Raw genomic sequence first — 27,138 nt, 5'->3', positions numbered from 1 at the left:
CCGTAATAGCCTTGAAAATGAACCTGCGCATCGACATGGTCTGTGCGGAGGAAACTTCTCCGTCCCCTTCCTCCTCTTGATCGACGACGGCTCTCTTTAAGCCGACGATATTTCCAAGTTTGATCTGTTTTCATTTTTCGATTTCCTCCGGAATTTCAATCTTCCCTCCGCCTCCAAATCTCTCGCTTCTCTCTCCCTCTTCTCGTCTTAGACAGCTTATCTAGTGGGGAGTCGGAAAAAAACCCCATGGATAACGATGTCTTCGAAGTGGCGCCTGTCGGCGATGTGAGACTGCCACTAATTGAAAGGGAAATGGAGGAAAAGAAGATTTCCGATGCTAAACACGAGGAAGATGATGATGAAGAAGAAGAGGATGTTTGTCGAATTTGCCGTAACCCAGGTGACTCGGAAAATCCTCTTCAGTACCCATGTGCTTGCAGTGGAAGCATAAAGTATGTCCATCAGGATTGCCTACTTCAGTGGCTTAATCACAGCAACGCCAGAAGCTGCGAGGTATATGTTGATTTTAATCTTTTTTATGTCCCTTTTTCCCTCATCTTGGTTGAAGATTTAGTCAGCGGATTTTTGATAGTTCTTCATCACTGCCCTATTGAAAATTCTTGTCGGTTCCATCGTTTGTATCTGAAATCTTGTTCATTTCCTAATTGTAATGGTTAGTTTTGATAGAAAATGCTGCTTTGGACTCTTCCATATGCGCAATTTAATCAGTTGAGAGGAACTTTTTTTTTTTTTTTTCGTCTGAAATTCTATCTAATGGATTTTAGGATGTGCTAGCTGTTGCTACTTCATCACCTGGCTTTTTAAAAAATAATATCTAGGATCCATTTGTCAGATATCAAACACTTTTTTTATGCAACTTTGCGGATCCGAGGAGGTTAAAAGTTAGGGAAAGAATAATAACAACGTCTACAGTTAAATGGGATCCACTAGCTTATGGCAAAATGAGTGAAGACCAAAATCTTTGTCAGTGTCCTTAGGTCTGTTTCCTCTGAATGTCATTTAAACCCAGTGAATTGAATTGATAATGGATTAGAATGAACTCGTTAACATTTGGATGAAGTTTACTTTATAATTAGATAGGATATTTTAGGTTCAACGAAAAGGAAAATGGCCTTCCTAGAGCTCTTATAAGTAATTGCTTCTGACTTAGAAGTTCTAACCTAGTGTGACATTCATTTTATATTGGTTAATTACAATATCTTAAACTTGAGGTGAAGAATTGGTACAAAAGCCACAAAAACTAGTAAAAGTCTAAGGAGAGCCTTACGCCCCTGGATCCTAAAGACTGCAGCAATGGAGTTGGTCTTGGAGGATATGGTAGTAAATGCTTTTAATCCATGATGAGCCATCAACTGCATAGTGGGAATCCCAGGCAAAGAGTGCTTTATTTTCTTATTGATCAGGTTACATCTAAACTTTAATTGTTCTATAAAGCATGTAGTTATGTAATCTTTTCCAAATGAATTAATTGCAACTTCTACATTGGAGGAATCTTCAAAACATGGGATTCCAAAGGAAACAAAACTGTGTTGATTCTAGCCCTTTGGATAGAGGCAAAACTACGGAACTGGGATTGCCACAAGAAGTCTGAGTACTCAATAGATAGCCTATGCAAATCTCCTTCCATCAACCTTCCTTGTGCTTTTTCAAGGCACACGGGAAATCACTTCCACCTCATCTGGTGATTTATCAGTTTTACAATCCAAGCAATGTAATCTTTGCACCTCAAAATATTCATCTCGAGCTTATTTGATTACTGGTAAGGAAAACTGTATCATTCATTTGCTAGTTAAGTATGTTTGCAATTTGAAAGTCTCAGAAAATGCCTGTTACGGGAGAGTTCAAGTGTCATCTGTGTAGATGAAAACAATTCATTCAGCAGTATTTATATGGAGGTGGCACAGGTTGTCTGAAGGAACAGTAAAACCTCCAATCAAGCTTTAGGTTGTGGGGTATAAGAAGTTTGCAAGAATCTTGAACCAAATTTCACTATCTTATTGTCTTTAAAAGTAGTATGCAACAGCCTTAATACTTGAATAGGCTTTCTTAATGACAAATCGTCAACCTCTTAGTACTCGTTAAAGGGAATGAGGTTTGACCTGAAAGAGTCTCCAACTCTTTATGTTGTAGAAACTTTATGAGACTTGACTTGCAATTCCGGTCTTCTATTTATCCAGGAAAAAAGCCAGGTAGTAGCTCATTAGGAGGTTGTTGTGGAATCTGAATTTTCTTATGTTACTGTTCAACCAAAAGTAAGAATGGCAGGCAAGTTAAATCCTGGAAAAATAAAAATTGCCAGATAAAAAATGAAGCTTTTAGTTTAACCACTAGCGAATTTATAGTAATTTTCCTTAAAAGTAGATTTAGTTTGGAAAAGGAAGAAATTTTTACATGCCAAAGGGAGCTGTTTTGTTTGTATGAATTTGATACCCAAATTCACATGAGTCAAAATTTGGTAAATCCCCTCTTGCTCATGTAGGTATGAGGGAGTTTGGGTTTAGAGTTACTAAAACGAATGACAATGATGGCAGTTACGGTGTACTGGTGGTGTTGACTGATAAATTAATATAACTAGATGACTGCTTGTTTGTTAGTTTTGAGCTTTATTTATTTTCTTCTTGGTGATCCAGTTAATATGTACCACTAGAAAGTGTTAATTGTGCTTAATTGTGCTTTACATTCCAATTTTTCTGAGAATGAAGATGTCTTACCTCTGTAATAGTCTGTTTGAATATTTTCATTTGGTGGTTCAGCGATTTTTGTCTAATATGTCAATAACATATATTGCAGGTGTGCAAGTATGCTTTTTCCTTCTCCCCAGTCTATTCTGAAAATGCACCTGCCAGACTACCTTTTCAAGAGTTTGTGGTAGGAATGGCAATGAAAGCTTGCCATGTCCTACAGTTTTTTGTTCGGCTTGCTTTTGTACTTTCAGTGTGGCTTCTCTTAATACCATTCATTACATTTTGGATTTGGAGACTGGCATTTGTGAGGAGCTTTGGTGAAGCCCAAAGTCTATTCCTAAGTCACTTTTCAGTCACTATGGTTCTCACAGACTGTCTCCATGGGTTTCTTCTTTCAGCCAGCATTGTTTTTATCTTTCTAGGAGCCACTTCCTTGAGGGACTATTTCAGGAATCTCCGGGAACTTGGAGGTCAGGATGGTGAGAGAGATGATGATGGTCAGGAGAGACAGGGTGGAAGGATGGTTAGAAGAGCTCAGGGCCCACCAAACGGGGTTCTAGCTGTGGATGCAAATGGTGAAGATGCTGTTGGGGGGCAAGGCATTGCTGGGGCAGGTCAGTTAATTAGAAGAAATGCAGAAAATGTTGCTGCACGTTTGGAGATGCAAGCTGCACGACTTGAAGCACATGTTGAGCAGATGTTTGATGGCCTTGATGATGCTGATGGGGCAGAAGATGTGCCCTTTGATGAGCTTGTAGGCATGCAGGGACCTGTTTTCCATTTGATTGAAAATGCTATAACAGTGAGTCTATTGTCCAACTTCTTTACTGATTTACTTAGAATGGAAATGAAAATTGTGGATGTTTGCATGTCGATATTTTCAGGATGTATTAGGTGTTTTCTGCTGAATTAGTTCGTATTTGATGATAGAAGAATTTTATGATATTATACAAATATTTCCTTTCTTAAAAATCAACAATTGCTTTCTTCCTGCACCTATTGTTTGAATTTTTTTCTGTGATACATATGTATATGTAATGCATCCAAGTTATAGGCTATTTTCTTCTTTCTTTTGTTTCTGCTTTATTTTGGTTGTTAATTGCTATAAACTATTTCTTTCTTTACAGGTTTTAGCCAGTAATGCAATATTTATTACGGTCGTCATCTTCTTCCCTTTCTCACTAGGACGGCTTGTCCTCTTCTATATATCTGGGATTTTCTCAGCATCGTCTTGGGCATTATCAGCTTCTTCATCTCTTGCAGAGACAGCAGTTTCCATAGCTAATGACACATTGAAGAGCACTCTAGCCGCTTTTACAAACATGTCGTCTTCTGGGACTCATGGTGAGGAAGGTTCATTTGGCCATGTTGTGGAGATGGTATCTGAATCCTTGAAACTTAATGCAAGTGGGGTAAACGAGTCAATCAAGGTTGGCACACAGGTTACTGCAGAATTGTTGAAAGGAGCTGGTAGTGGTGCATCACGCCTTTCAGATATGACCACTCTTTTTGTTGGATATATGGTCATATTTTACCTGGTCTTTTTGTATCTTTGTCTTCTTGCATTTATTCGTTATACTAGAGGTGAGCCTCTGGCAACGGGAAGGCTGTATGGGTTTGCTTCTATAGCTGAGGGGATTCCATCTCTAGTCAAGCAATTTTTGGGAGCAATGAAACATTTGACGACTATGGTTAAAGTTGCTTTTCTATTGGTAATTGAATTAGGGGTCTTCCCACTAATATGTGGCTGGTGGTTAGATGTTTGTACCATCAGGATGTTGGGGGCTACACTCTCTCAAAGGGTTGAATTTTTCTCTGACTCTCCTTTGGCAAGCTCTTTAATACATTGGCTCGTGGGGATTGTGTATATGCTACAAATTAGCATTATTGTTAGCCTTCTTCGAGGGGTATGTTTTCCTATGACTTCCTCTGAGGGGAAACTGATTCTATTTTTTTTTTTTAGTAAGTCACTGATTCTACTTTTCTTGAGTGATTACACTGAGTTTATCAATGTGTTCATTACAGGTGTTGAGGAATGGAGTTCTGTACTTCCTTCGTGACCCAGCTGATCCAAACTATAATCCTTTCCGCGACTTAATTGATGATCCAGTGCATAAACATGCTCGTAGGGTTCTTTTATCTGTTGCTGTCTATGGGAGTCTGATTGTGATGTTGGTATTTTTACCTGTCAAACTTGCCATGCGATTGGCTCCATCCATCTTTCCATTAGACATCTCGTGAGTATTATTCTCTCTAACATACATATGATAACACATGCACTTTTCAAAAGACATTTAACTTATGGTTTTATTTGTACATTTGCAGTGTTTCTGATCCATTTACTGAGATTCCAGCTGACATGCTCTTGTTTCAAATCTGTATACCTTTTGCAATTGAGCATTTCAAGCCAAGAGCAACTATCAAGAGTCTTCTGCGGCAGTGGCTTTCTGCAGTCGGTTGGGCGCTTGGGTTGACTGAGTTTTTGCTGCCTAGACCTGATGATAATAACGTTGGGCAGGAAAATGGTAATGGAGAGCCGGTGAGATTTCATGATGTACGAAGAGGTGGACCTGGTCAGCAGCAAGATAGGCAGTTAGTGGCCCTTATACCCCCTCAAGATCGCCAGCCTGGAAATCAGGACATTCTTGAGGAATCTGATGTTGATGATCAAGCTGATGCTGAGTAAGTATTACCAAATATGTTTATGATGCTCTCTCTCTCCCCCCTTCTCTATTCTCTCTCTGTCCTCTCTCTGTCTCAACAGTTTATTGAATTGGATTTGTGAACCATTCAAACCATTAGTAAGAAAAGAAAGTTGGCTTTCCGATGTGTGATCCTATAAAGTTCATGCGAAGCTAATTGATGAAATCATAGATTATTAACGTCCCTGTGTTTCTTATATGAAGGTTTTACTTTTCGATCTTTATACTTGGTGTTAGTAATTGATTCTATAAAGCAGAACACTAGTGTTGTTCTGTTTGCCGTTGTTGTACATCGCAAAATGGGATTAAATTGTGCTGTATGGACCTTTATTTTAGAAAAAAAAACTGTGGTTCTGCATTTTTGTAGATGTTTATTTGGAGCTGTCCTAACTACTATTGTCATTCTTTATTAATATTCACTTTTCATTCTCTTCACTATATTTGTCTGGCCAAGACTTTGAGAATGTTTCTTGCTCGTTTTTTATATGCTGTTTTATTGTTAAATTAGATGATAACTGTAAGTGAACTAGTACTTGTACCCACATAATTAATCAATACTAGATATACTCACTAGGCATTAATATATTTATGCGACTTGCAGAACAATGTGACCCATCTGCAGACCCTCTAGAAAATCACAGAATTCTGCAGCGAGTGTTGATGCAGGATAAAATTTCTATAAGTTTCTTAGGAGTTTCTAATTATTGTTCATTTTTCTTTATCAGATGCATATTTTGATGCCTGTTGGTTCGTAGGAATTGTTCTCTGTAATTAAAAGAGTTTTGTTGGGTTCTCCCTTCTTTTTTGGGATTATGTCATAGACGCATAGGTTTTGCTATCAAGTTCTGTATCCAATTTGAACATATTTTTAAGATGTGAATCACTAAAAAGGAGGAAAAGAAAGCTTTACTTTTTAATTACCATTTTGCTCTCCTTAGGAGTTTTTCGTTGTCTCAGATATGGTTTTGTACTTCGCATTGTGCTGTTGCTGGTACTGGCATGGATGACTCTTCTTCTCTTCAATTCAGCCTTAATAGTTGTACCAATCTCACTGGGACATTCACTATTCAGTGCTATTCCTCACCTCCCAATAACTTATGGCATCAAGTGTAACGGTAAGTTATCCTTCAAAGTTTGTTTCTTTTGCTTCTGTTCCTATTCTTAGACTTTTATGCAATACTAATTGGTAAATGTTTCCTTCAAAGATTTATATTCGTTCAATATTGGCTTTTACATCATCTGGACTGCGCTAGCTGGGGCTCAGTATGCACTTGAATATGTAAAAACACGGAGGGCTAGGGACCTTGCCACCCAGGTCTGGAAGTGGTCTGTTATTATTCTTAAAAGTTCAGCTCTTCTATCCATATGGGTAAGTGATTTTCTTTCTTGCGTTATTATTGAATCTGTTTTATTGAGACCTGTTATAAAATTGTTTTTCATTCTGTGAATGCTTTTATCACTTCAAACTCTTTTTTTTTTTCTCTATCTTCTCAGATCTTTGTCATACCCGTCCTGATTGGATTGTTATTTGAGCTACTGGTGATTGTGCCGATGCGGGTTCCTGTGGATGAAAGTCCTGTATTCCTCCTTTACCAGGATTGGGCATTAGGACTCATCTTTCTAAAGATCTGGACTAGACTGGTATGTTACTTTTCTCTTAATGTCCTCGACTTTTGTAACCTTGTTCTTAGAAAAATATGGACTTTTGCTATCCTGAGTGGCAATGAAACAACCCTTTTTATCTGTCAATATGAAACAGGTTATGTTGGATCAAATGGCACCATTGGTGGATGAGAGATGGAGGATTAAGTTCGAGAGGGTGAGGGAGGACGGCTTTTCAAGACTACAGGGTCTTTGGGTCCTACAAGAAATCGTGGTTCCTGTCCTGATGAAACTACTAACAGCCCTTTGTGTACCATATGTTTTTGCACGGGGTGTGTTCCCAGTACTCGGTTATCCATTGATAGTCAACTCGGCGGTCTATCGGTTCTCATGGCTTGGCTGTCTCACATTGAGCGCAATCTGCTTCTGTGCCAAGAGGTTCCATGCGTGGTTCACCAATCTCCACAACAAGATTCGTGATGACCGGTATTTGATTGGCCGGAGGCTGCACAACTTCGGCGAGAAAGCTGTAGGCAGAAATGACGAGACGGAAATTGTTGCAGAGGGGCAAGAGGAGGATGATGATCCAGTAGTGGTCCATGAGCAAGAAGCTGATGTGGGACTGCGGTTGAGAAGGTCTAACACGGGGGGCGAGCATCAAGTGGAGGAGCAGATGGTGGCTTAGTTCGAGGAGAAATTTCGATTCAGGATGTATACGTAGGGGGCCATGACCCCAATACCTCCAATTAGAAATAATGTTGATGAAAAGTTCTGTCTGGAAAAAAAAAAAAAAAAAAAAGGTAAAATTGCAGCGTCTGTAAAGCTGTTATAATTCTCTAAAAGTTTAGTCTAACATGGCAACTCGTGGGTTTTAGATTCACTCGGCCAATGGTGGCTAGAGAACTTCTCAAAAGAAAACCAAAACTCAACCTCATATTCTGTGTATTTGGATGGAGTCTGAAGGAAATAAACATTAGAGAAAAAAAAAGAAAAATAAAAAGGTTATATTGGGAAGCATACTTCCCCAATTTTGCTTTCAAATTCGACCTTAGACCCAAAATGAATTACTTTACAAAATCTCTTTTGATCCTTTTAACTCGTAGCTGGAGCAGTCCAATCCGGTGTAAGATGCTTGAGAACACAATTGCTTTAAGCATTAGAGGAAGCAATGACCTGCTTAAGCAATCCAAATGGCACAAATTCTTCCCTTGCAGATGCTGTTGCATATGCCTCTAATCCCTTCACAAAAAAGTCCCTTTCGATCTTCTCTTTTCGTAGCCAGCCCATCAATTTACAAAGCTTTCTCCATTGATTGAAGGCAACGAATTCTTTCCGTTTTTTCCTCTAATATCAAGAAACCCAATGTAGGTCCAAGCATTTATGCTCCCACAGGACTCTCAATACGCCGTATCATCGGTCGCCAGTGTGGGATTACGACTTCTTTCTCCGTGCTTTTCCCAGATGTCGATGCTCAATAATGGGGTTTGCTATGATCTCGTAAATAAGTTGAGGCGAGGCGGGGCTCTGGGTTCATTTGAAATGGGAATCTGGGGAGAGTCAAAGAACAATGCAGGTAGCAGAGTCAATATTGAAATGGAAGATAAGGTGGAACCTTTGAAGCAAACATGGCATAAAGGCAAGCTTTCTTGGAAAGCAAGTCCGGCATTATTCCTTCCTACCTTCTTTGCTGTTTGGATTCTGGAAAGATGAATGGTGCGGTCACAGGAGCAGAGAGGTGGTGCCATGACTGAACAGGGTTGGCGCATTAGGTTCTGTCTACGTGATCCACTGGAGCACCAAAAGGAGACAAAAAATGGAGACTATCGAACGACAAAGGCTGAGTAACAAGTCAAACAGATGTATCTTTTCCAATTACTAGAGAACAGCAAACGGAAACCCACTAAGGCCTGTTTGATCCTCTCTTTCGAATCCATTTTACTTTAAATATTTGTGCATTTCATTACAAGGAAAAGGAATTCAGGAAAACAGGGTGATTTTGTCGCTTGGAAAGAAAGGACATAGTCGGGATTTTTTTCTTTTTGAGAGCCCAAAGAGGAAGTTTCTTGGAATCTTCGATATTTTCTGGTGTCATAGTGGTAATTTCGACCGCTCTTGCTCTCCACAAAAAATATAGGGGAAAGTAGACCCAAGCAACAAAATACTGTTAATTGGAGAGATTTATGGTTCAAATGGTCATATATGCCCCTCTGAACTCTTATAATGACACTTTAATCTTCCAGGGAATCAGCCAAGTCAAAGACAATAGACATCTTATTCATTTTACAAAACTACCCCTATAAATTATGAAAAATGGGTGGGTGAAATTCTACCCACAATCCATTATCATCAATTAACAAAAATTACAAAAAAAAAAAAAAAAAAAACAAAGACTCGAATATATAGAAAATTAGGTGACTCAAATTGATAACTATATTTACATTAAATTATTAAATTTTATTTTTTAAATAAAATTTGTTGTATTTTATGCATCTGTGTTTTGCTCAGCCGATTTGGGTTTTTAATATTATAAATAAAATTATTTATGAACACAGCGAAAAACAATTTCCTTGTAAACATTATATTTTGATTAGTGAGAAAACCAAACTTGAATCTATAATTCATGTCGGGTCGGTACCAAATGATAAATTATTAATTCTTAAATATTTATAATCAGTTAAACCCATTCTTTTACATTTTTAAAGTGATTAAAATAAATAAAAATTTCTATTCGTAAGTAAAAATAAAATAAAATAAGTATTTTTAATATTTTTCAATAAAAATAAGTAAAAATTTTCTTTTATTTCATTTTCATTTTATTTATAATTATTTATTTTATTTGACATATTTTTTTATATATTATAGATACCTTTGGAAGGAGAGGAGAATGTTGGAGTGGGTTGTAGGCGTTATTGTCATTGAAAAGATTGTGCAGGGTAGATTAGTAATTATACTATTCGTAAACGATTTAATAAATATGAGAGGAGACAAAAGGCGTAATACACCGAGGACGGTCCCTCTTAAAATACGCACTCCCCCTTCGTACATCAGGTTCTCCAATATTTCCCAATCCCTCCTCTTCCTCTCCCTCTCCTTCTCAGACATGACCAGCTCTTCCGCCCCTTCTCGCAAGGTCTCCCTTATTCTTCTATCTCTCTCGGTTTTGTGGAATTCTCTTTTTGAGATCTTTGGTCCGTCTTACCTTGAATTCTTTTGCAGGCTTTGAGCAAGATCGCTTGCAACAGACTTCAGAAGGAGCTCGTTGAATGGCAGGTCAATCCACCTGCAGGGTTCAAGCACAAGGTCACAGATAATCTCCAGAGGTGACGGTCTGAGTTCATTTTGTTCGTTTTTATTGGATTTTTGGTAGATCATGAACGGTTAACCCCTTTTGCTAGTGGCACTTTGTTTTTTGTTTCTGTTTCTGTGGGTTTTTAATTTGTTACGTTTTTTGTAGGTGGGTAATTGAAGTTACTGGTGCCCCCGGAACTTTGTATGCAAACGAGTCATACCAGCTGCAGGTCGATTTTCCTGAGCATTACCCCATGGAAGCTCCGCAGGTGGAGTATTAGCGTCTTTTTTTTTTTTCGCTTTTCTGGGTTCCGATGATTTTATTTCAATCTTGTAGTTGGTTTTAGTTAGACCTAGTTCTGTTTGACAGGTTATTTTTCTCCACCCTGCTCCTTTGCATCCCCATATTTACAGCAATGGGCACATATGTTTAGGTAACGTTTCAAATCTATAAGCTTTAGTGTATCTGACCTATTCGCTTCCTTTTGGTTGGCCATGATTGTCGTGTAGTTCACTGGAATGTTTTTTGCCCAGAGGTGTAAAGTAAATTGCCGAGTTTATGTTTCTCTCTTTATTGTTTGTTTTACTTGTGCATTTCTTGCTATGCTACTTGTTGTTCTGAATATTCGTTTTCTGAAAATTCAAATCTGTCTCGTAACCAAAATGAACTGTTCCTAGATGTTTTCCTCCTATTAGAGTCATTTCTGTGGAGAACTTTGGGTGACTAGCCATGTTGGTGCAATTAATTTTTACTGCCATTTAGTGGTGCCAGGATAGAATAATTAAGAAGGATAGTGATTACTGTGGAACCTACTAGGAAGTATAAAGCAACAGTATGCAACGAGTTATGTGAAACTTCCCATCAACTAAAGGAGAAAATATGGCTTTCTTACTTTGTGTTTCAGATGGAATTGATCCATTTAATTTAGATTCTTGTCCTGTAGAACAATTTTAAGTGATTTTTGGCAAAAAAAATTCAGTTACTGCACTATTATTTGTGGATTTCCTGCATATTATTCCCTTGTTAGCAAGAGTAATGCAAAAGCTGGTGGATGTCATTCTTTGCCTTCCATCATGGAAAAGACTTTATCGGATAGTGAGTGTGTCGTCTGGAGAATTTTGTTAAATGGTCAATACCAACCAACTAGGCTGTGATAGTGAAGTATCTAAAAGTTTCCCACCACCTCCTTGATTCTGACTGCAATACTGATTCTTTCAGTAGTGGCATCTTTTTTTTTTAAATGACATCCTTTCTCTCATGTTTGATGTTGACTTTGTTTCTTATTTTTCTATGATAAAATTGCGAGAATGGCTTTTCTATTAATTGGAGAAACTGAGTGCAATCTTCTAACTATTCTCACTTTTCAAAGTGGATCTGGTCTTGAGTCCAACCTTCTTTTTCTCGTATAATAATTATGTGTTTCCGTATTTTATAACATTTCCTACTCGCGTATGAGAGAAGAATTGCTTTATTCTTCTTGTTTCTGAGCTTACTTGCCCACCGGCACATTCATGGTTCTTGTGGTTAGTGGCTGTAGAATTTTGTGACAGATGTAACTAACAGAACTTTTGTTAGGTTGTATGAGGTTGTTTTGTGTTATTTTTGTTGGTGAGTGAAAAAAAAAAATTCGGGTGTCCTTGTGGTAAGCTCTTCAAGATAAGTAAATGTTTTGATAACTTTCTATATGATGGTCAGCTAAGTAAAGTACATCTTCTATTTCAAAAAAATAAAACAAAGTGCATCTTGAAACATGACCATTTACTTGTGGGGGTTAATAATTCTTTGAAACTTCCCATTGCACTAAAGTAATCTGATTCAAGTCTTTGTTCTGCATCAGGTTAGTCAATAATTTTAAAAACTTAAATATAAAAAAAAAGCCAATCATAGTGAACCCAAACCATATGTTACTCCTGTTAATAGGAGATGGATTTGATTCTCTATACTATTTTTTGGGAAATTTATTATTTTTTTTATTAGCAAGTTCTTCCTATTAGCATAAGATTGGCATATAGTGGGACTCCACTTACACTGAATTGGTATAAGTGCATGAATCTAGGAGTATATTTTCATTGGTTATCTAGTGCAGTAAATTTATGCTCTGATTGTTGACGAAGGTTCTTCTAAATGCTGATTGGCATGTATAGTTCTTTTAAATGATGACACTATTCACAACACTATCATGAAGTTTCCCTTGCTAGTCTCCTTTAAACAACTATATTAGTTCACTGCATCTGACGTTTCTACGACAAAGCTATGCAAACCACAAAATTGCAACATTTAACTAATTTTGAGTTGACTTCTAGGAAGTTGATTGTTGATCATTGATTGCTGTTTGCTTCTATTCACTTATTTTTATGGTCCTAAGGTGCCCAACTAGAGGTATAGGTACCGGGTTGGGACAACCTAGTATGGGATAGGCTTAAGGCCCTTGCTTTCCGTGTTCCATGACCTTTAGAGCTTTTGGCATATTGGCTAGATAGCTAACTGTGGTATCAAATCAGACACAAGTCACGTATTTGAATCCTGAAGGGAGTGACCTATGTAAGCGCTATGTGGTGCCAGTGAGAGAGCTGTCACGAAGGTGAAAAGAACTACCTGGTCCTGATTGAGAGACGTCACAAAGGTGAAAGGACTAAGTTGTGAAAAGGACTACTTAGTCCGGAGGGAGAACCGCCACAGAGTGGGCTGTTGTGGACGTTGACACGAAACTAGACTGTTTTGGTATTGTAGAGCTCAACTTGGGGTATGGACGTCTGGTTGGGCCAGCCTACAACAGGTTTAAAGGTAGCTTTCTAAGTTTCATCAATTTTGGAGCTTTTGATATATTGGCTAGGTATCTAACGCTTATGATTGAGATTTTGAAGCACACTTTTGAAGTGTAGGTCTTGCATTTGTAAAAATATCTTTACGTAGCTGGTAATGTTTGTTTGAATCTTCAACTTACGACTTGAGCTTGCTGAAAATCATTTTGATGGAGGGTGGCTTGGTGGTATTGTTTTCTGAATGAGCCTGTGATATATTTATTTTTTGAAATGAAGCCTGTGATATATTAATGTCTCTTTACACAAATTGACATTTGGTGACATCTTGCAGACATTTTATATGATTCATGGTCCCCGGCTATGACCGTGAGTTCCATCTGTATCAGCATATTGTCCATGCTTTCAAGCTCCACAGTGAAGGTATTACTTTTTTTTTTTTTTAATCTTTTTCTAAGAGAAGTATTACTTTTATCTTACTTATAATAACACTGATGTTATCGATTTAACAGCATAGAATAAAAGTTAGTGGTTTTTATTGGTATGAACCCTTCAAAATTGTTGTCACGCAAGACTAATGTTCGAATCAATATGTTGCAAGGTTCGTATTCTAAGTGTTATTGTTCAATCCTTTTCTCTGCTTTTAGCAACGGCCTGCAGACAACGATCGCTATGTCAAGAACTGTAGGAATGGCAGGTCCCCTAAGGAGACACGATGGTGGTTCCATGACGACAAAGTGTAGAGTCGGCCTGATGGGCATCTAAAGAGTAGGTTTGGCGTAAGCATCCCAGTGGACCCCACTCGTTGAGATGCGATTCGGAGGCGAAAAATTATCCTTAAGAGTTGTTGCTGTAAATTTGCATGCCTGTGATTTGTAAAGGAAGTGTACTTGTGTTTCCAAAGTGTAATTGAACCACAGATGTTGTGGTAGTTGTTAAGACACTTGTGAGCTTTTTTATTACTCTGGTCAGTGACTGTCATGGAAATCTAACAAACTATTGATACTCTGCTATAGAGACACTATCTCTGTCATAATGTGTCATCTATTCCCCTGTTTCTAACTATGTTTTCCACTTGGGAGTACTCATTTTATTGCAGGGATGTAATCTTTGTAAATGAAAGTAGAATAGAAGCTTAAGCAGACAAATTGTAATCTGAAGGTAGTTTTGGAATTACATAACCAGATTTCTGATCCAGAAATGAGGCAATTTGTGATTCTCTTTTTATCCCTTTCAAGGAACTACTGAAAGGGTGTAACGAGAATTCTGGGTTTTTCATTATTTTTTTGGTTTTTTACATGCTTTAAAACCCTTATGCTACTTGATTTTTACCAATGTTCTTGATATTTAAGCGGTGATGATCTTTCCTGGGAAAGCTAAATCTGGTTAGAAGGGCATTCTCATTTGGAATAATTTTCCGGTGGCTGGGTTGAAATCACGAAAGTGTTTCCTTGAACCAACAATCCACCTCATTTGTAATAACTTTCGATTCATGGTCAAGCAACTCAACGAGTGGACTCGGTTTCTAAAGTGTTTGGTTCATTCAGGGACCATGCTTCGAAGCAATGAAAATGTGATACAAAATAGGAAAATCTTATAATAAAGTACTTTCCTTTTCATAGCCTGGTTCTATGGTGTAGTGGTTAGCACTCTGGACTTTGAATCCAGCGACCTGGGTTCGACTCCCGGTAGGACCTTTTAAATTTTTACCTTATTACAATGTTGACCTTTTGCTTTTTTCTTTTTATTTAATTGCTCTTTTCTCTATCTACGCATTAACGATTCTCTCCTTTATTTTTAAAAGCAAATTAAAGACGAAGTAGATGACTAGACCAGACCTGTTTCATTACTAGTTCATCTTGATTTGATGTTGTTCTTGTTGATTGTAATTACTTGGCACTGGGGAAAACTGGATTCTCCTGAACATGGGATCCATCGTTAATCGAAGATATTCGACCATTGATCTCTCCCCCCTTTTAACTTTTCAATGTTTTCAATCGGTGGAAATGTCGGAAAGAAGAAACAATTCAAGGAGACATGATCATGTGAATGCTCAGTGCCAACCAAAGCTCAACTACTGCTACGTCTATTATAAATTTTTGAAGCTTCCTGGGATAAAGCTTCTCCCATCAATGGTTTTTAGAATAAAGCTAAACACAACGTGGTGTGTAATTTCACAGAAGAAAAGAGCAGTTGGTCCGGCGGGCTTGTTGTCATATTGCTTCAGCAGACAAAGAAGGAAACGACGGCCATGGCGTCCAGGGGTAACCAGAGGGAGATGTACGAGATTGCGCGTGAAATGTTCAGAGATGCAATGAGAGGCAAATGGAACGCGGTGGAAGAGAAGTACAGAACCAACCCGCAAGCCCATTTCACGAGGATCACCAACTCCGCCCACACGGCGCTTCATTTTGCCGTCTCGGAAGGGCAGACAGAGGTGGTGAAGCAGTTGACAAAAGTTGTAACAGTCGAGATCTTGTGGCTGCCGAACGACAGAGGAAACACGCCGCTCCACCTTGCTGCTGCGCATGGCATCGCGGAGATGTGTTTTTGTTTCCTGAACGTAGATGTCCAGTTGGTGGGGGCGAGGAACGGAGACGGTGAAACTCCACTCTTCTTGGCTGCCCTCCATGGGAAGAGCAAAGCCTTCTTCGCCATTCACTCGAAGCTGCAGAACGGGGATGATGGGCTGTTCTACTGTAGAAGGGACGACGGTAATACGATCCTCCATGTTGCCATAATGGGGGAGTTCTTCGGTAAGTCTCCATTATCATGACTTCACTGGCTTCTGGCTGTCTAGTTTACGTTGGAGATTAGCAACTGGTAAAAGATTTCTGGGTCTATGTAATCTCTGTGTCTAACTAAGTTTTTTTTGACAGAATTGGCATTCACCATTATGAGACTGTACCCACAGCTTGTCAACTACAACAACGAGAAAGGGGAATCAGCTCTGCATCTCCTCGCCAAAAATCCCTTCTCTTTTAAGAGTGGACATCGTTTTGGCAGACTAGATCACATCATCTACTTCTGTGAGTCCCCTATTGAACCAGATCTACAAACGGATCGGCTGTTCCCTTTGGCTTCTACTGTAACTTCCTAGGAAAGTGACTCAGGACAGTCCTACATTACATATAAGGGTCCCTTCATGTCTTAGGTGTAGACTTCTCATGTCCTACAAGCTCATCCCTTTGGAAGAACAATTAGTATTCTGGCCTAATCTCTTTTGCCTTTTTCTCTATTTTTCTTTGCTGGCCTAAGCGAGCAGGACTTGGTGAAAACCCCTACTTTCTTGATGTAGATTATAAGTTCTACTAAACACATTGAAGTGATCAATTCAAAAGTAGTAATTCTTATTTACCAAATGTAACGTTCTTTCCTGCATGAATTAGGTACATGGGTTGAGCCCCTCAAGGCGAAAGCGCACAGCAGTCACTCCATCCACCAATGTCAGGAAAGAGAACATAAGCCTCCTGTTCCTGAAAATTGCATCACTTGTTGGACCATCTTTAGGCTGTTATGGAAAGCTGTAAATGTGATAGGTAAGCAAACAAATTCACTCTAGTATCCTTACTAATCCTGATGCTAATTCATGGAAAAGAAAATCTCATCTCCTTGCTCGATCTGTTTCCTCTTTCTCCTTTGTCTAGCAGCGAAATGTCGAACAAGTACTAAAAAGAAGGACACAGAAGTCCCTAGTGACAGAGATCAAGGTAAGTAACACAAATTACTAAATCGTTTTTAGTTGACAAGAAATAAAATTGTATTGCTTGTAGTTAATTCCTAAGCCTAGTACTAACTCTTACTCTCATTCTCTTTAAGATAACAAGGACACTAGAGATCAAAGCGATCACCGGAGCGCCGCAAATAAGCTGTCCAAGAAGATTTCATTTGCTAGAGATCAGATGTTTCCTCCTAATTACATGACACTTTTCCATGTTTTGGTGATTGTCATGGAATTCTTGTTAGTTCTTCTTGGTGTGGGTAGGTGAATAGAATGTCTGTCTTTTTTGCTCGTTATCCAACTATGACTAAATGGTTAAATGAATTTCACAATATTGTCCATTGCTCGCCATTACAGGCATCTTGAGATTCTCTAAGTTAAAAGAAAAGAAGCAGAAGAATGTTTGGGCGGTTCAAATAATGGAGGAACTTGTAATGCAGGCCTCTCAGTGGGAATACAATGAAGACGGCAGAAAGCCCTTGTGGTCTTTATTTGATACAACAAATCCCGGCGATAAGTTAGAACTTGAAGATTCTGTACAAGAGCCTTTACTTTCAAGTGCAGAGAAGGATCCTGGATCTGTAATACCTAATGGGCAGAAAGGAGATGATAAGAAATCGATTAAAGTTCTGAAACAGTTATCAGATAAGACGGAAACTCCAATCCTGGTGTCTGCAAAGACAGGAGTGATAGAGATGGTGGAGAAAATTCTGGACGTTTTCCCAGTGGCAATTCAAGATGTAAACGATCAGGGAAAAAATATAGTGCTTTTGGCAGTGGAGAACAGACAGCCAGATGTGTATAAGCTTGTAAAGAAAAAATGCATGAAAGAGTGGGTGTTTCAGAAAGTAGATAAAGATGGGAACAGTGCCTTGCACCTCGCAGCAAAATTAGGGGAGAAACATCCATGGATCATCTCTGGAGCAGCTTTACAAATGCAATGGGAGATCAAGTGGTACAAGGTAAAATACAATATGCCAATCAAAGCTTGACTCGATCTATAACTTTTCGTATTGGATTAGCCCTCCCCAGACGTATCGAACAATCTACGTCACCTATATGCTCTCTTTTTCTTCTTAGTACTTTGTAGTTCAAGCTTAACATTTCACCTTCAAATGAAACAGTTTGTGAAAAAGTCCATGCCAAAACATTTCTTTGCTCGCCTGAACAACGAGGGCGAGACCGCTAAGGAGTTGTTCACTCAGACACATAGGAGTATGCTGAAGGAAGGTGGAAAGTGGTTAAGTAAAACTTCAGAGTCATGCTCAGTTGTTGCGGCTCTTATTGCTACAGTTGCCTTCGCCGGAGTGGCCGAAGTCCCTGGAGGCAATAGAGATGATGGAACTCCGAATTTAAAAGATAGGCTTGGATTCGACGTCTTTGCCATGGCGTCTCTGGTAGCCTTGTGCTTCTCTGTCACCTCGTTGTTGATGTTTCTCTCCATCCTCACCTCTCGCCATGTAGCCGAGGATTTCATAAGGAGTCTACCCAGAAAGCTCGTTCTGGGTCTAACCTCCCTCTTCTTCTCCATTGCCTCCGTGCTGGTTTCCTTCTGTGCCGGCCATTTCTTCTTGACGAAAGACAAATTGAAATATGCAGCTCTCCCCATTTACGTCGCGACTTGCTTTCCTGTTGTGCTCTTTGCAGCAGCACAGTTTCCACTGTATCTGGATCTTGTAAAAGCCATACTGACAGATGTGCCACAACGTACTTACAGAGAAACCACCTTTTAATTTAATTTAATTTTTTTTTGGGTGTCTTTTATCTATATGTATCAGCATTTGGATTGTGAGGAGAAATTAATTCTGGGTTTTGAACAAGTTCTTGGTTTGTCCCAATTCCATGATTTTAGATTTGATGAGTTTTTTACTCAGTTTTCACTGCCTTTATTATAAATCTCATTTGAATTTGATATTCGAATTCGAATGTTATTAGGTTTCTGTGGAAGAGTTATAAGTTGCCTTAAACAGGTAGAATTTTAAGTAATTTTCAGGTGGAGACAAAATAGGAACACTCTTTCAAGCGTTTGCCATCACTTTGGCCTCATGGATGAGTTGGTGTGCAAGTAGGAGCTTTGAGTAGGAGCCTCCGGGGATGCATGGTGATGCTTTGAACTCTATTGAATTTATGAAAAAAATAAATACTTCACTAATATAAATAAAACATCTTTAATTAAGATTCTTTTGTGAGACTTCATCCTATGATACTCTTGTAAGACTCCGCCAAATTAATTCTGGTTTTGTGAGACTTTTTGTTGTGAAAGTCATGTAAAAATCTTCCATTTCTTCAACACTCCCCATCAAGTTGGAATTTATAACTTTAACTTGCAATGAAAAAGATTATTGGTATTCAATCTTGGTCTTTAATCTTTATTAGCTAATTTTTTTCATAGATATTAAATCTTCATCATTTATGCTCCCCCTTTCTTGAATATTTTAGTCACATAAAAATTATCACAACATGTGGAACAAAATACTTTTTTCTTGTACTTTTTCTTCTACTTTCCCCCCTCAAGTTAAAGATAAAAAGGTCATAGAGACCCAACTTGGACTAAATACAATATGGGAGAAGAAAATCACTCCTAGCTGTATGACAAAACTCCATATACTAGTCAAAGTGGTCATAGTCATAGTCATAATCATAATCTTAAAGTTGGAAAAATGACCAATTTTAGGGCTTAACAAAGAGACTACTCACTTTTTAACATAAACTCAAATACAAATCACCTTTTGGGTAAAAAATAAAAGACTTGACTCAAGTTGAATATTGGGCACACTCCTATACTTTTTAGGTAGTTGGTTTAGGCATTGCTTTGAAGTGATGAACCAAAAGATGATAAACCGAAGAAATACTAGAGGAAAACAACTTTAACCGGAAGGAGGTGACCATGCAACACTCATACTTCAAACTATAACCATAGAACTTAAACAATTTGACCAGCTATAGCTTTTTTTTGGGGGGGTGGGGGGTGGAGACCACAATTTTTGGAGTTGACGATGTTGTATAACTTCATTCTTGAATCTGGTATGGTCTCTTTATTTTGTAGCTAGATGGTTATCGACTCCAATGCGAATATTTCCTTATATATATATATATATATATATATATATATATATACATTGAGATAGAGAGAGAGAGAGAGAGAGAGAGAGAGAGAGAGATCAGGTTGACATGAATTTTTTTCCTTATGAAACTAGACTTCAATACCTTTCATTAAAGTATAATTTTTCTTTACAAAATATACTTATTCTGAGAGAAAGAATCTGGTAGATTTCGGACTCTATAATCTGGACAAAAAAAATGGAGCAAACACGTTGATGCTTCCAAGATGAAAATTTTATTAGAGGAAGAGCAAGAAACCCACCTTATAAAATAAAATTGTATAAAAGAAAGAAAAGGATGAAGCTCTCCTCGTCCCTCCCTTTGCATTGGTGGAAGAGCCACACCACATTTCATTTTCCTTGTGCAAATGATCCTCTAAAACAGGACCAAGATTTGTTGTGAATCACTTTTAATTTTTAAAACATAAATGAATCTGATGCTCATGAATGCATATCCTACATATATTTGTTTAGGCTCAAGGTGATGCTCATGAGAACTTGATGCAGGAGAAGCGTGAGGCGGGTAAGTAATCGGATCCGTCTTTCTGAACCCGGTTTAGGTTTGTTTGCTTTGAGCTGTAGCCCGGGCTTGTCGGGGGCTTTACATTTTGGATGTTAAAACTCGTCATGTGTACAGGATTCAATTATTGATTGTGTATGAAATTGAATAGAAACAGGAGGTTTTCTCTCTGTGCGTCAGAACTCATCTATAATTTTCTCAATTACGGAAAACAGATTACAAGTCTGATGGATATATGTTCGGTTAGAGGAAGAGATGTACTTGGCATTTTTTTAATAATTTTTTAACCTGAACTCTAGATGAGACTTTACTTGCTGTTTGATCTATTAATGGCACCTCCAGCAGTTCATCAGCAAAAGAAATATCCTTCTCAGTCTTGACAGAGAAAAAAGAAAATATAATTCCATGGCTGTGCACTGCAGTTAGCAATGTTCTCTTTCTCCTTTTCTTTTGAAAATTCTGTCAGGCTATCACTGCAAAAAAGACGAACGACAAATAAGACTATGTAAGGCTTTAAAGTTAACAAGTGATTCATTACGTCAAGGTAAATCCACCCGAACCAGGTGGCTTTTGGCCTTGATTTGCTGGCTTTAGTGACCATTCATGATGACCTAAAACCATGAGAAGAACATCAGAAAGGTAAAGATCGAGCTGGTTCAGTGGGTCTTTATCTTTAATGGGGCAACGGGAAGGTAGAAGGATCAGGTGGGCTCTATAAATAGGGCTGGCCTGAAAGAATTGAAAAACAAACTGAGCTCCTAGTTGGTAAGCTCCTTGACAACGCAATCATGGATGGTTCAATTGTTCAGATTGGTGATGAACAAAAGAAGGGCGATATCAAGAGAGTTATTTTCCAGGCTGCCATGAGTAGCAACTGGGCCGTCATCAAGGAAGAATCTCATAAGCACCCGAGTGCCCTGGAGGCGAAGATCACCAGCTCAGAGGACACAGTCGTGCATTTTGCAGTCATAGAAGGCCAGAAAACGGTGGTCAAGGAGCTCATCAATGGTTTGCCTGATGATGAAGTCAAGAAGAAGATCCTGTTACTGAAGAACAAGAGAGGGAACACGCCTCTCCACCTGGCTGCTGCCCTGGGGGACAGGGAGATGTGTGATTTTCTGGCCAGTGTGGCTGCAGAATCACTCATGGACGCCCGTAATGACGACGGCGAGACCCCCCTCTTCTTGGCTGCTCTCCATGGGAGGAAGACAGTCTTCTTCGTCCTCTACGCTAAGCTCACGAAGACTGGTCAACAGAATGAAATCGGTCGCTACATCAGAAGGAAAGATGGGAACACCGTCCTTCATGTCGCCATCTCGGGGGAGCATTTCGGTGAGTAATTCAATCTTCTTTGTTCTTCCAAAGTGATTAAATGTGTTGGTTACATTGAGCGATTTGGAGGAATGCAGTTAAGGTGTTTGGTGGATTTTGTGTTCCAATTCAAACTTGGACAGATTTGGCGTTCCAAATAATTAAGATATACCAGGACGTGGAAAAAGACGGGGAGAGAGTCTTGGCTAATATGCACAATGAGAAAGGCCAGTCGGCTCTGCATGTTCTTGCCACAAGCTCCCACGCTTTCAGAAGTGGTTATCACCTTGGGACGGTTCAGCAGATCATCTACTATCGTGAGTATTTGATAGTTTTTTAGTTTACCTGATTACTCTGCTCTGCCTCTTGTTGCAAAAATTCTATTAGCTTGGACATTACCATCCTTCGGTTTCCTGTATCTGACAGTTACATGGGTTGATCCCCTGGAGAAGAAGGTAAATGGCCAGAGTTTCCACCCGCAGCGATTATCTGGAGAAGATGAGAAAACCATTTTTCCAGAGAATTACAGCGCATGCTGGAACTTTTTTAAGCTTGTCCGGAAACCATTTGAGGATATTGGTCGGTAAACACTGTCCTTAAATATTAGCTCTTACGTTAAAGGTTTTGTTCAGTATAATTTTGCAGCAGAAATCGTATTCTTTCCCAGGAGAACAACGCCAAGGACGCAACATATCGGACGCAAAGAATCCAGCATCTTCTCAGTCGAATGGAGATGTAACAAAATTGAAATGTAAACTTGCAGGGAAAGCTGACGGAACACAAGAACAAAAGAAAAATACAGTCACCTATGCTGCCCAGAAATTGACTCCACCAAACTATGCTCCACTATTTCGTTTGTTGCAGCTTGTCATGGAGCTCACTATGATTCTTCTGGGATTTGGTGGATACCTAGTAACTTACCACTGATTAGTAATTATATCCTTCTTCATTGCTTTTTTTTTTGAGTGAGTAGTGCCGCATGCAGGGTTTTGGAGAATGAAAAAATAAAAGAGTGGAAGCAAAGACACACCTGGGCAGTTCAGGTAATGAATGAGCTAGTTGCAGGTGCTTCTGCTTGGGAGTATAATGATGATGGTAAAGAACCAGAACATTCGACTGCAATTGGCCTGCCGGATTTGCCTGATTTTGCAACAGATCCAGACAAATTAAGCACGACGGAGATAAAAGAGGAATCTGAAGGTACAAAAGGGACTTTTTATGCTTGTGATCATCATAAAAACTCCAATAATTAACAGAGCTTTGATAAATGAAGGCTGTTATTAGCAACTTTAAAACATCAAGGGGATTCCAGGTATGGACATGGAGAGTCAAACAGCAGAAGACACGCGATACAATAGAAGCCAAGAGCACCTTAAGCACAAAAATCCGTGGGAAACCTCTATAGATCAGAAGACAGAAGATGGAGGTACCGGCATTCCCATTTCATTACAATGCGAATTGGCAACAGCAGAACCTCTAACTTTGAGCACACTTGCAGATAAATCAGATACATCAATCTTACTTGCAGCAAAGAATGGAGTGGTGGAGATGGTGGAGAAGATACTCAATGTCTTCCCAGTGGCTATTCAAGACGTAAACAAAGATGGCAAGAATATAGTACTGTTAGCAGTGGAGCACCGGCAACCTTGTGTGTTTGATCTCTTATGGAAGAAGTTCATGAAGGAGAGTGTGTTCCATAAAGTAGACAACGACGGAAACAGTGCTCTGCACCTAGCTGCAGCTCTCGGAGAGAACCGACCGTGGATCATTCCTGGAGCAGCTCTGCAAATGCAATGGGAGATCAAGTGGTACAAGGTCTGTGCAGCAAAAAGTCTTTATCTTTAATTTGCTTATCTTAGTGTCAGTGCACCATTAATGCCTTTTCTGGAATTTAAATAAACAGTTTGTGAAATCGTCCATGCCACCGCATTTCTTCATGCGCCTCAACAACAAGGATCAAACAGCTAAGGAAATATTCACCGAGACACATAGAGAACTAGTTAATGAAGGAGGCGAGTGGCTCAATAAAACTTCTGAGTCATGCTCAGTCGTTGCAGCACTAGTAGCGACAGTGGCCTTTTCTGCTGCTGTTACTGTACCTGGTGGGGTTAAAGCAGATAGAGGAACTCCCATCCTTGAAGGCAAGCTTGCATTCGACATTTTTGCCATCACTTCGCTGGTGGCATTGTGCGTTTCCGTCACCTCGCTCATATTGTTTCTAGCCATCCTGACCTCTCGTCACGCAGCAAGGGATTTTGAATGGAGTTTGCCGAGTAAGCTTATGATAGGTCTCATCTCTCTCTTCTTCTCCATAGCAGCGATATTGTTGTCGTTCTGTGCCGGCCATTACTTCATACTGAGAAACCATCTGAGGCATGTAGCGTTTTCCATGTACGCTATCTCCTGCTTGCCAGTGGTGCTATTTGCATTAGCGCAGTTTCCCCTTTACTTTGATCTTGTGAGAGCTATATTGATTCGGGTGCCACACAGGACTTATAAGGAAACTGCTTACTAAGTTTTCCTGTCTGGTTTGAAAGGTGAGGTTCCCTCTTTTCTTCTTTCCTCTTTCCTCGTACTTCCTCTTCTTCTTCCTCTGGCTTTTCTCCCCTCCGATTTGATTCTTTTCCTTTTACCTCTTTCTTCTTGATCGAGTGCATCATGGACACATTGAGAAGCAGAAGCTGATGACTATTAAATAATGATATGTTTTATTTTCTCCAAGTGCTCTTGCTCTTAATGACAATTATATCAATATTTGTTCATTCTACTGTTCTATCCTTTATCATCTCGACATGTAGGGAAAGAGTCCAGTAAACGCGAAAGGGAAAGAATCCAGTAAACCCTTCGCGTGTTTGAGAAACCATCCCCAAATAAAAGAAGGAGAGAAGAAAAGAACACAAAAAAAAAAAAAAAGTCTCAACAAAAACAAATTAGTCAGCACGACAGGTAGAAAGAGGAAGCATTCCAGTGAGTAATCTCCTTTTTTTCCTTCAATCTATGGCAAGTATATGTGTTACGATACCTTAAAAGCACTGTTTGGTGGATTTCGTGATCAAAATTGAGCAGATTTGGCGTTCCAAATAATTCCCTTCGTATATAACGAAAAGAGAAAGAAACAGAGCGGAAGAATGTATAACAAAGGAAAATTGATTATAGTGAAGGCGCACCATGAATATAAGAGGGATCGGCTCAGTCGATATTAAATTCTCAACACTCTCCCCCGCACGTTGCCATTTGTGGCTCATGGAAACAGGTGGGAGCGAGACTCGAACTCGGGACCTACCTTGCTCTGATACCATATTGAAACCCGTTGCGTTAAAACCTTGAGGCTATAGTGAAGGCACAACATGAATATAAGAGGGATCGGCCCGATCGATATTAAATTCTCAACACAGTCTTAGTTCGTACCTTTCGAATCCAACTCAATATAATTTTGCAGTGATCAACAAAACATGAGAACAAAACCATTTGTCCAGAGACGATGGAGGAGCTTTTTTAAACTTCTTTAGAAACGGTTTAAGGCTACACTGCAAAGAAGCAACGGCCTTCTCATCCAATGGAGGTAACGAGATTTTGATGACCCATAAATAATTTTAATTAATTATTTTATTTATTTATTTATTTATCAGATATCTATTTTATTGTTCCATAAATAGGTAAATAAAAGGTATAATAAGCTTATTCCATATTGTCGTATATTAAATACTAAATAAGATATATATATATATATATATATATATATAAAGAATTGTTTATATATTGCTTATTTTGGGAACCCAAACTCTAGGACATTATTCTCCTTGGATATCGGAAACCCTTGGCCCACAGGATGGATGAAAAGGGCAAGCCCATATGTCTAGTGGCATATAAAGTAAATATCCAACCAAGGGTTTTTGTCTCTCACCTGTTTTCTTCTCCTTTCCGATGACCCGAGTTTCTCGACCAAGTGCTCGGAATTCGGGCACCCCCCCCCCCCCCCCCCCCCCCCCTTCTTTTGACTTGACAGTCACGCTCTACTGCAACAATAGCAAGGCTTCCCCAGATCTCCCCTGCTTTAAACTTCCACTCTCCTCTCTCGCTCTCTCTCTCTCTCTTCTCAGTCTCTACTGACAATCAAGCAACATCTCCGTGACTCCTTCTGCTGATTCACCTCTTCTCTGCCTTTTTTTTTTTTCTTCTTCTTTATCTTCGGCCAGTCCATGGCCCTCCACTTCTCCTCTGCCACTGCTCTTTTCGCTCTGTTTTTTTTTCTTTTCTTTGCAACCAACAAAGCACTGCTGCTGCGCTCCCAAGAACAGCGACAGCACCCACAAACAGGACAGGGGGTATACTCGCAGAAGCTCCTGACTCGGAGGCGACTCGGTGGACCCGGGTCCTCTCCTCCCACCTGCCGATCCAAGTGTGGGAGGTGCTCCCCTTGTAAGCCCATCCACGTCCCTATTCAGCCCGGCAAAAGCATGCCGCTCGAGTATTACCCGGAAGCTTGGCGCTGCAAATGCGGGAATCGGCTTTTCATGCCCTGAGACGGAGACGCAATTCAGGCGACTGTATACTGCGTTGTTGTATTACGTTTTTTTTTTTCTTTCTTTTTTGTTTTTGTTTTTTAACCTTGATGAAGAAAAAGGAAATGGAATTGTAGCAGAGATTTGTCACTTGCCATCTCGTCTGCTTTTTCATCCATTTCTTTCATAGATTTTTTTAGCGTGTGTAAATTAACGGAAGAGAGTTTAAGAGTTAAGCATGGAAGAAGAAATTCTGTCTGTAATCTGTATGAAAGAGGTTTATAGATTATAGGTCTCTTGAATCTCGATGAGGCTACTTCTGTGCAATTTCATCATGGAAACGGACAGACAGAAATACAAGTGGAGCGATTGTCTGTCGTCCATTGCGAGTTAAATTTTCATATACCTGTCTTGTGCACATCACTGGATATATGTCGCCTGTAAGTTACCTTTACGACTTTCTCCTGTCAGTTGTCTCCTAGCTCGGAAACGTGGGCATTGTCCCTTAACTTGCAGGGTAGATTACTTAGATTCCCACTTCAGAGAGTAAAAGAAAATAATTTCATGGAGAAAACAGTGAATTATGAAGCATCAAGAAAGTTTACCCAAGTAATCTTTAGAGAAAACACTGGCTAATTCGAAGTTTAAGGTGTCTGTAAGTCGGTGAATCCTGCAAAGAAAAAAACAAACAGAGTCGTTTCCGATTTCCAAACAATATTATTCTGAAAAGCTCCAAAGCAACACTGCCCTGCACGAACCGGTCTCTTCACGAGATGGACATAATAATATAAAAGATTATTGTCCTTCGTTTTTTATAATTATTTTCTTTCCTCGTCAGATTAGGTGTCTGGGAGCTTACGCCCACGAGTTATCTGATTTGACCGTGCTGTTGTTTCTGCCTACGGAAGAGGGATGGGGAGTCCTCG

At 39.3% G+C, this 27,138-nt stretch overlaps 4 protein-coding genes and 1 non-coding gene across 5 annotated transcripts; all 5 read left to right on the top strand.

Moving 5' to 3' along the window:
• Positions 1-37: 37 nt before the first annotated feature.
• Positions 38-8,040, top strand: LOC137948052 (probable E3 ubiquitin ligase SUD1). The gene is made up of 9 exons (XM_068793974.1): positions 38-513; positions 2,812-3,507; positions 3,833-4,612; positions 4,731-4,942; positions 5,031-5,387; positions 6,365-6,522; positions 6,613-6,776; positions 6,902-7,048; positions 7,167-8,040. Exons 1-9 carry the CDS (start codon positions 247-249, stop codon positions 7,692-7,694), a joined length of 3,309 nt encoding a protein of 1,102 aa, XP_068650075.1. The 5' UTR covers positions 38-246; the 3' UTR covers positions 7,695-8,040.
• Positions 8,041-10,033: 1,993 nt separating this feature from the next.
• On the top strand, positions 10,034-14,214 carry LOC137948327 (probable ubiquitin-conjugating enzyme E2 16). The gene is made up of 6 exons (XM_068794381.1): positions 10,034-10,139; positions 10,226-10,329; positions 10,464-10,566; positions 10,668-10,731; positions 13,392-13,480; positions 13,705-14,214. The coding sequence occupies exons 1-6, from the start codon at positions 10,110-10,112 to the stop codon at positions 13,798-13,800; spliced, it is 486 nt and encodes a 161-aa protein (XP_068650482.1). The 5' UTR covers positions 10,034-10,109; the 3' UTR covers positions 13,801-14,214.
• A 468-nt stretch (positions 14,215-14,682) lies between these two features.
• TRNAQ-UUG (transfer RNA glutamine (anticodon UUG)) lies at positions 14,683-14,754 on the top strand. The gene has a single exon. It is a non-coding gene; the product is annotated as a tRNA-Gln (tRNA).
• Positions 14,755-15,308: 554 nt separating this feature from the next.
• Positions 15,309-18,511, top strand: LOC137948492 (uncharacterized). The gene is made up of 7 exons (XM_068794579.1): positions 15,309-15,813; positions 15,937-16,086; positions 16,447-16,596; positions 16,708-16,767; positions 16,877-17,038; positions 17,136-17,740; positions 17,903-18,511. Exons 1-7 carry the CDS (start codon positions 15,309-15,311, stop codon positions 18,509-18,511), a joined length of 2,241 nt encoding a protein of 746 aa, XP_068650680.1.
• Positions 18,512-21,187: 2,676 nt separating this feature from the next.
• Positions 21,188-24,225, top strand: LOC137948491 (uncharacterized). Its single transcript, XM_068794578.1, has 6 exons — positions 21,188-21,731; positions 21,854-22,027; positions 22,137-22,293; positions 22,696-22,910; positions 23,023-23,525; positions 23,614-24,225. Exons 1-6 carry the CDS (start codon positions 21,188-21,190, stop codon positions 24,223-24,225), a joined length of 2,205 nt encoding a protein of 734 aa, XP_068650679.1.
• The last annotated feature ends 2,913 nt before the right edge of the window (positions 24,226-27,138 follow it).

This window comes from Aristolochia californica, unplaced genomic scaffold (genome assembly GCF_029961685.1).
Source record: "Aristolochia californica isolate CCGP_79_NKW_82.1479 unplaced genomic scaffold, dmAriCali1.0.hap1 SCAF_13, whole genome shotgun sequence".
Lineage (NCBI taxonomy): Eukaryota > Viridiplantae > Streptophyta > Magnoliopsida > Piperales > Aristolochiaceae > Aristolochia > Aristolochia californica.
This window is presented reverse-complemented; position numbering and strand designations above follow the sequence as displayed.

What these genes read in the sequence shown, in the direction of transcription:
- LOC137948327 (XM_068794381.1), top strand. Translation starts at nt 10,110, where the DNA reads ATGACCAGCTCTTCCGCCCCTTCTCGCAAG. An exon ending in GTCACAGATAATCTCCAGAG is followed by an intron (nt 10,330 to 10,463) that starts GTGACGGTCTGA and finishes CGTTTTTTGTAG; the next exon opens with GTGGGTAATTGAAGTTACTG. An exon ending in TTTCAAGCTCCACAGTGAAG is followed by an intron (nt 13,481 to 13,704) that starts GTATTACTTTTT and finishes CTCTGCTTTTAG; the next exon opens with CAACGGCCTGCAGACAACGA.
- LOC137948492 (XM_068794579.1), top strand. Translation starts at nt 15,309, where the DNA reads ATGGCGTCCAGGGGTAACCAGAGGGAGATGTACGAGATTGCGCGTGAA. An exon ending in CATAATGGGGGAGTTCTTCG is followed by an intron (nt 15,814 to 15,936) that starts GTAAGTCTCCAT and finishes TTTTTTTGACAG; the next exon opens with AATTGGCATTCACCATTATG. An exon ending in CCCTAGTGACAGAGATCAAG is followed by an intron (nt 16,768 to 16,876) that starts GTAAGTAACACA and finishes ATTCTCTTTAAG; the next exon opens with ATAACAAGGACACTAGAGAT.
- LOC137948491 (XM_068794578.1), top strand. Translation starts at nt 21,188, where the DNA reads ATGGATGGTTCAATTGTTCAGATTGGTGATGAACAAAAGAAGGGCGAT. An exon ending in CATCTCGGGGGAGCATTTCG is followed by an intron (nt 21,732 to 21,853) that starts GTGAGTAATTCA and finishes AAACTTGGACAG; the next exon opens with ATTTGGCGTTCCAAATAATT. An exon ending in GATAAAAGAGGAATCTGAAG is followed by an intron (nt 22,911 to 23,022) that starts GTACAAAAGGGA and finishes AGGGGATTCCAG; the next exon opens with GTATGGACATGGAGAGTCAA.
- LOC137948052 (XM_068793974.1), top strand. Translation starts at nt 247, where the DNA reads ATGGATAACGATGTCTTCGAAGTGGCGCCTGTCGGCGATGTGAGACTG. An exon ending in GCAACGCCAGAAGCTGCGAG is followed by an intron (nt 514 to 2,811) that starts GTATATGTTGAT and finishes CATATATTGCAG; the next exon opens with GTGTGCAAGTATGCTTTTTC. An exon ending in ATCTTTCCATTAGACATCTC is followed by an intron (nt 4,943 to 5,030) that starts GTGAGTATTATT and finishes GTACATTTGCAG; the next exon opens with TGTTTCTGATCCATTTACTG.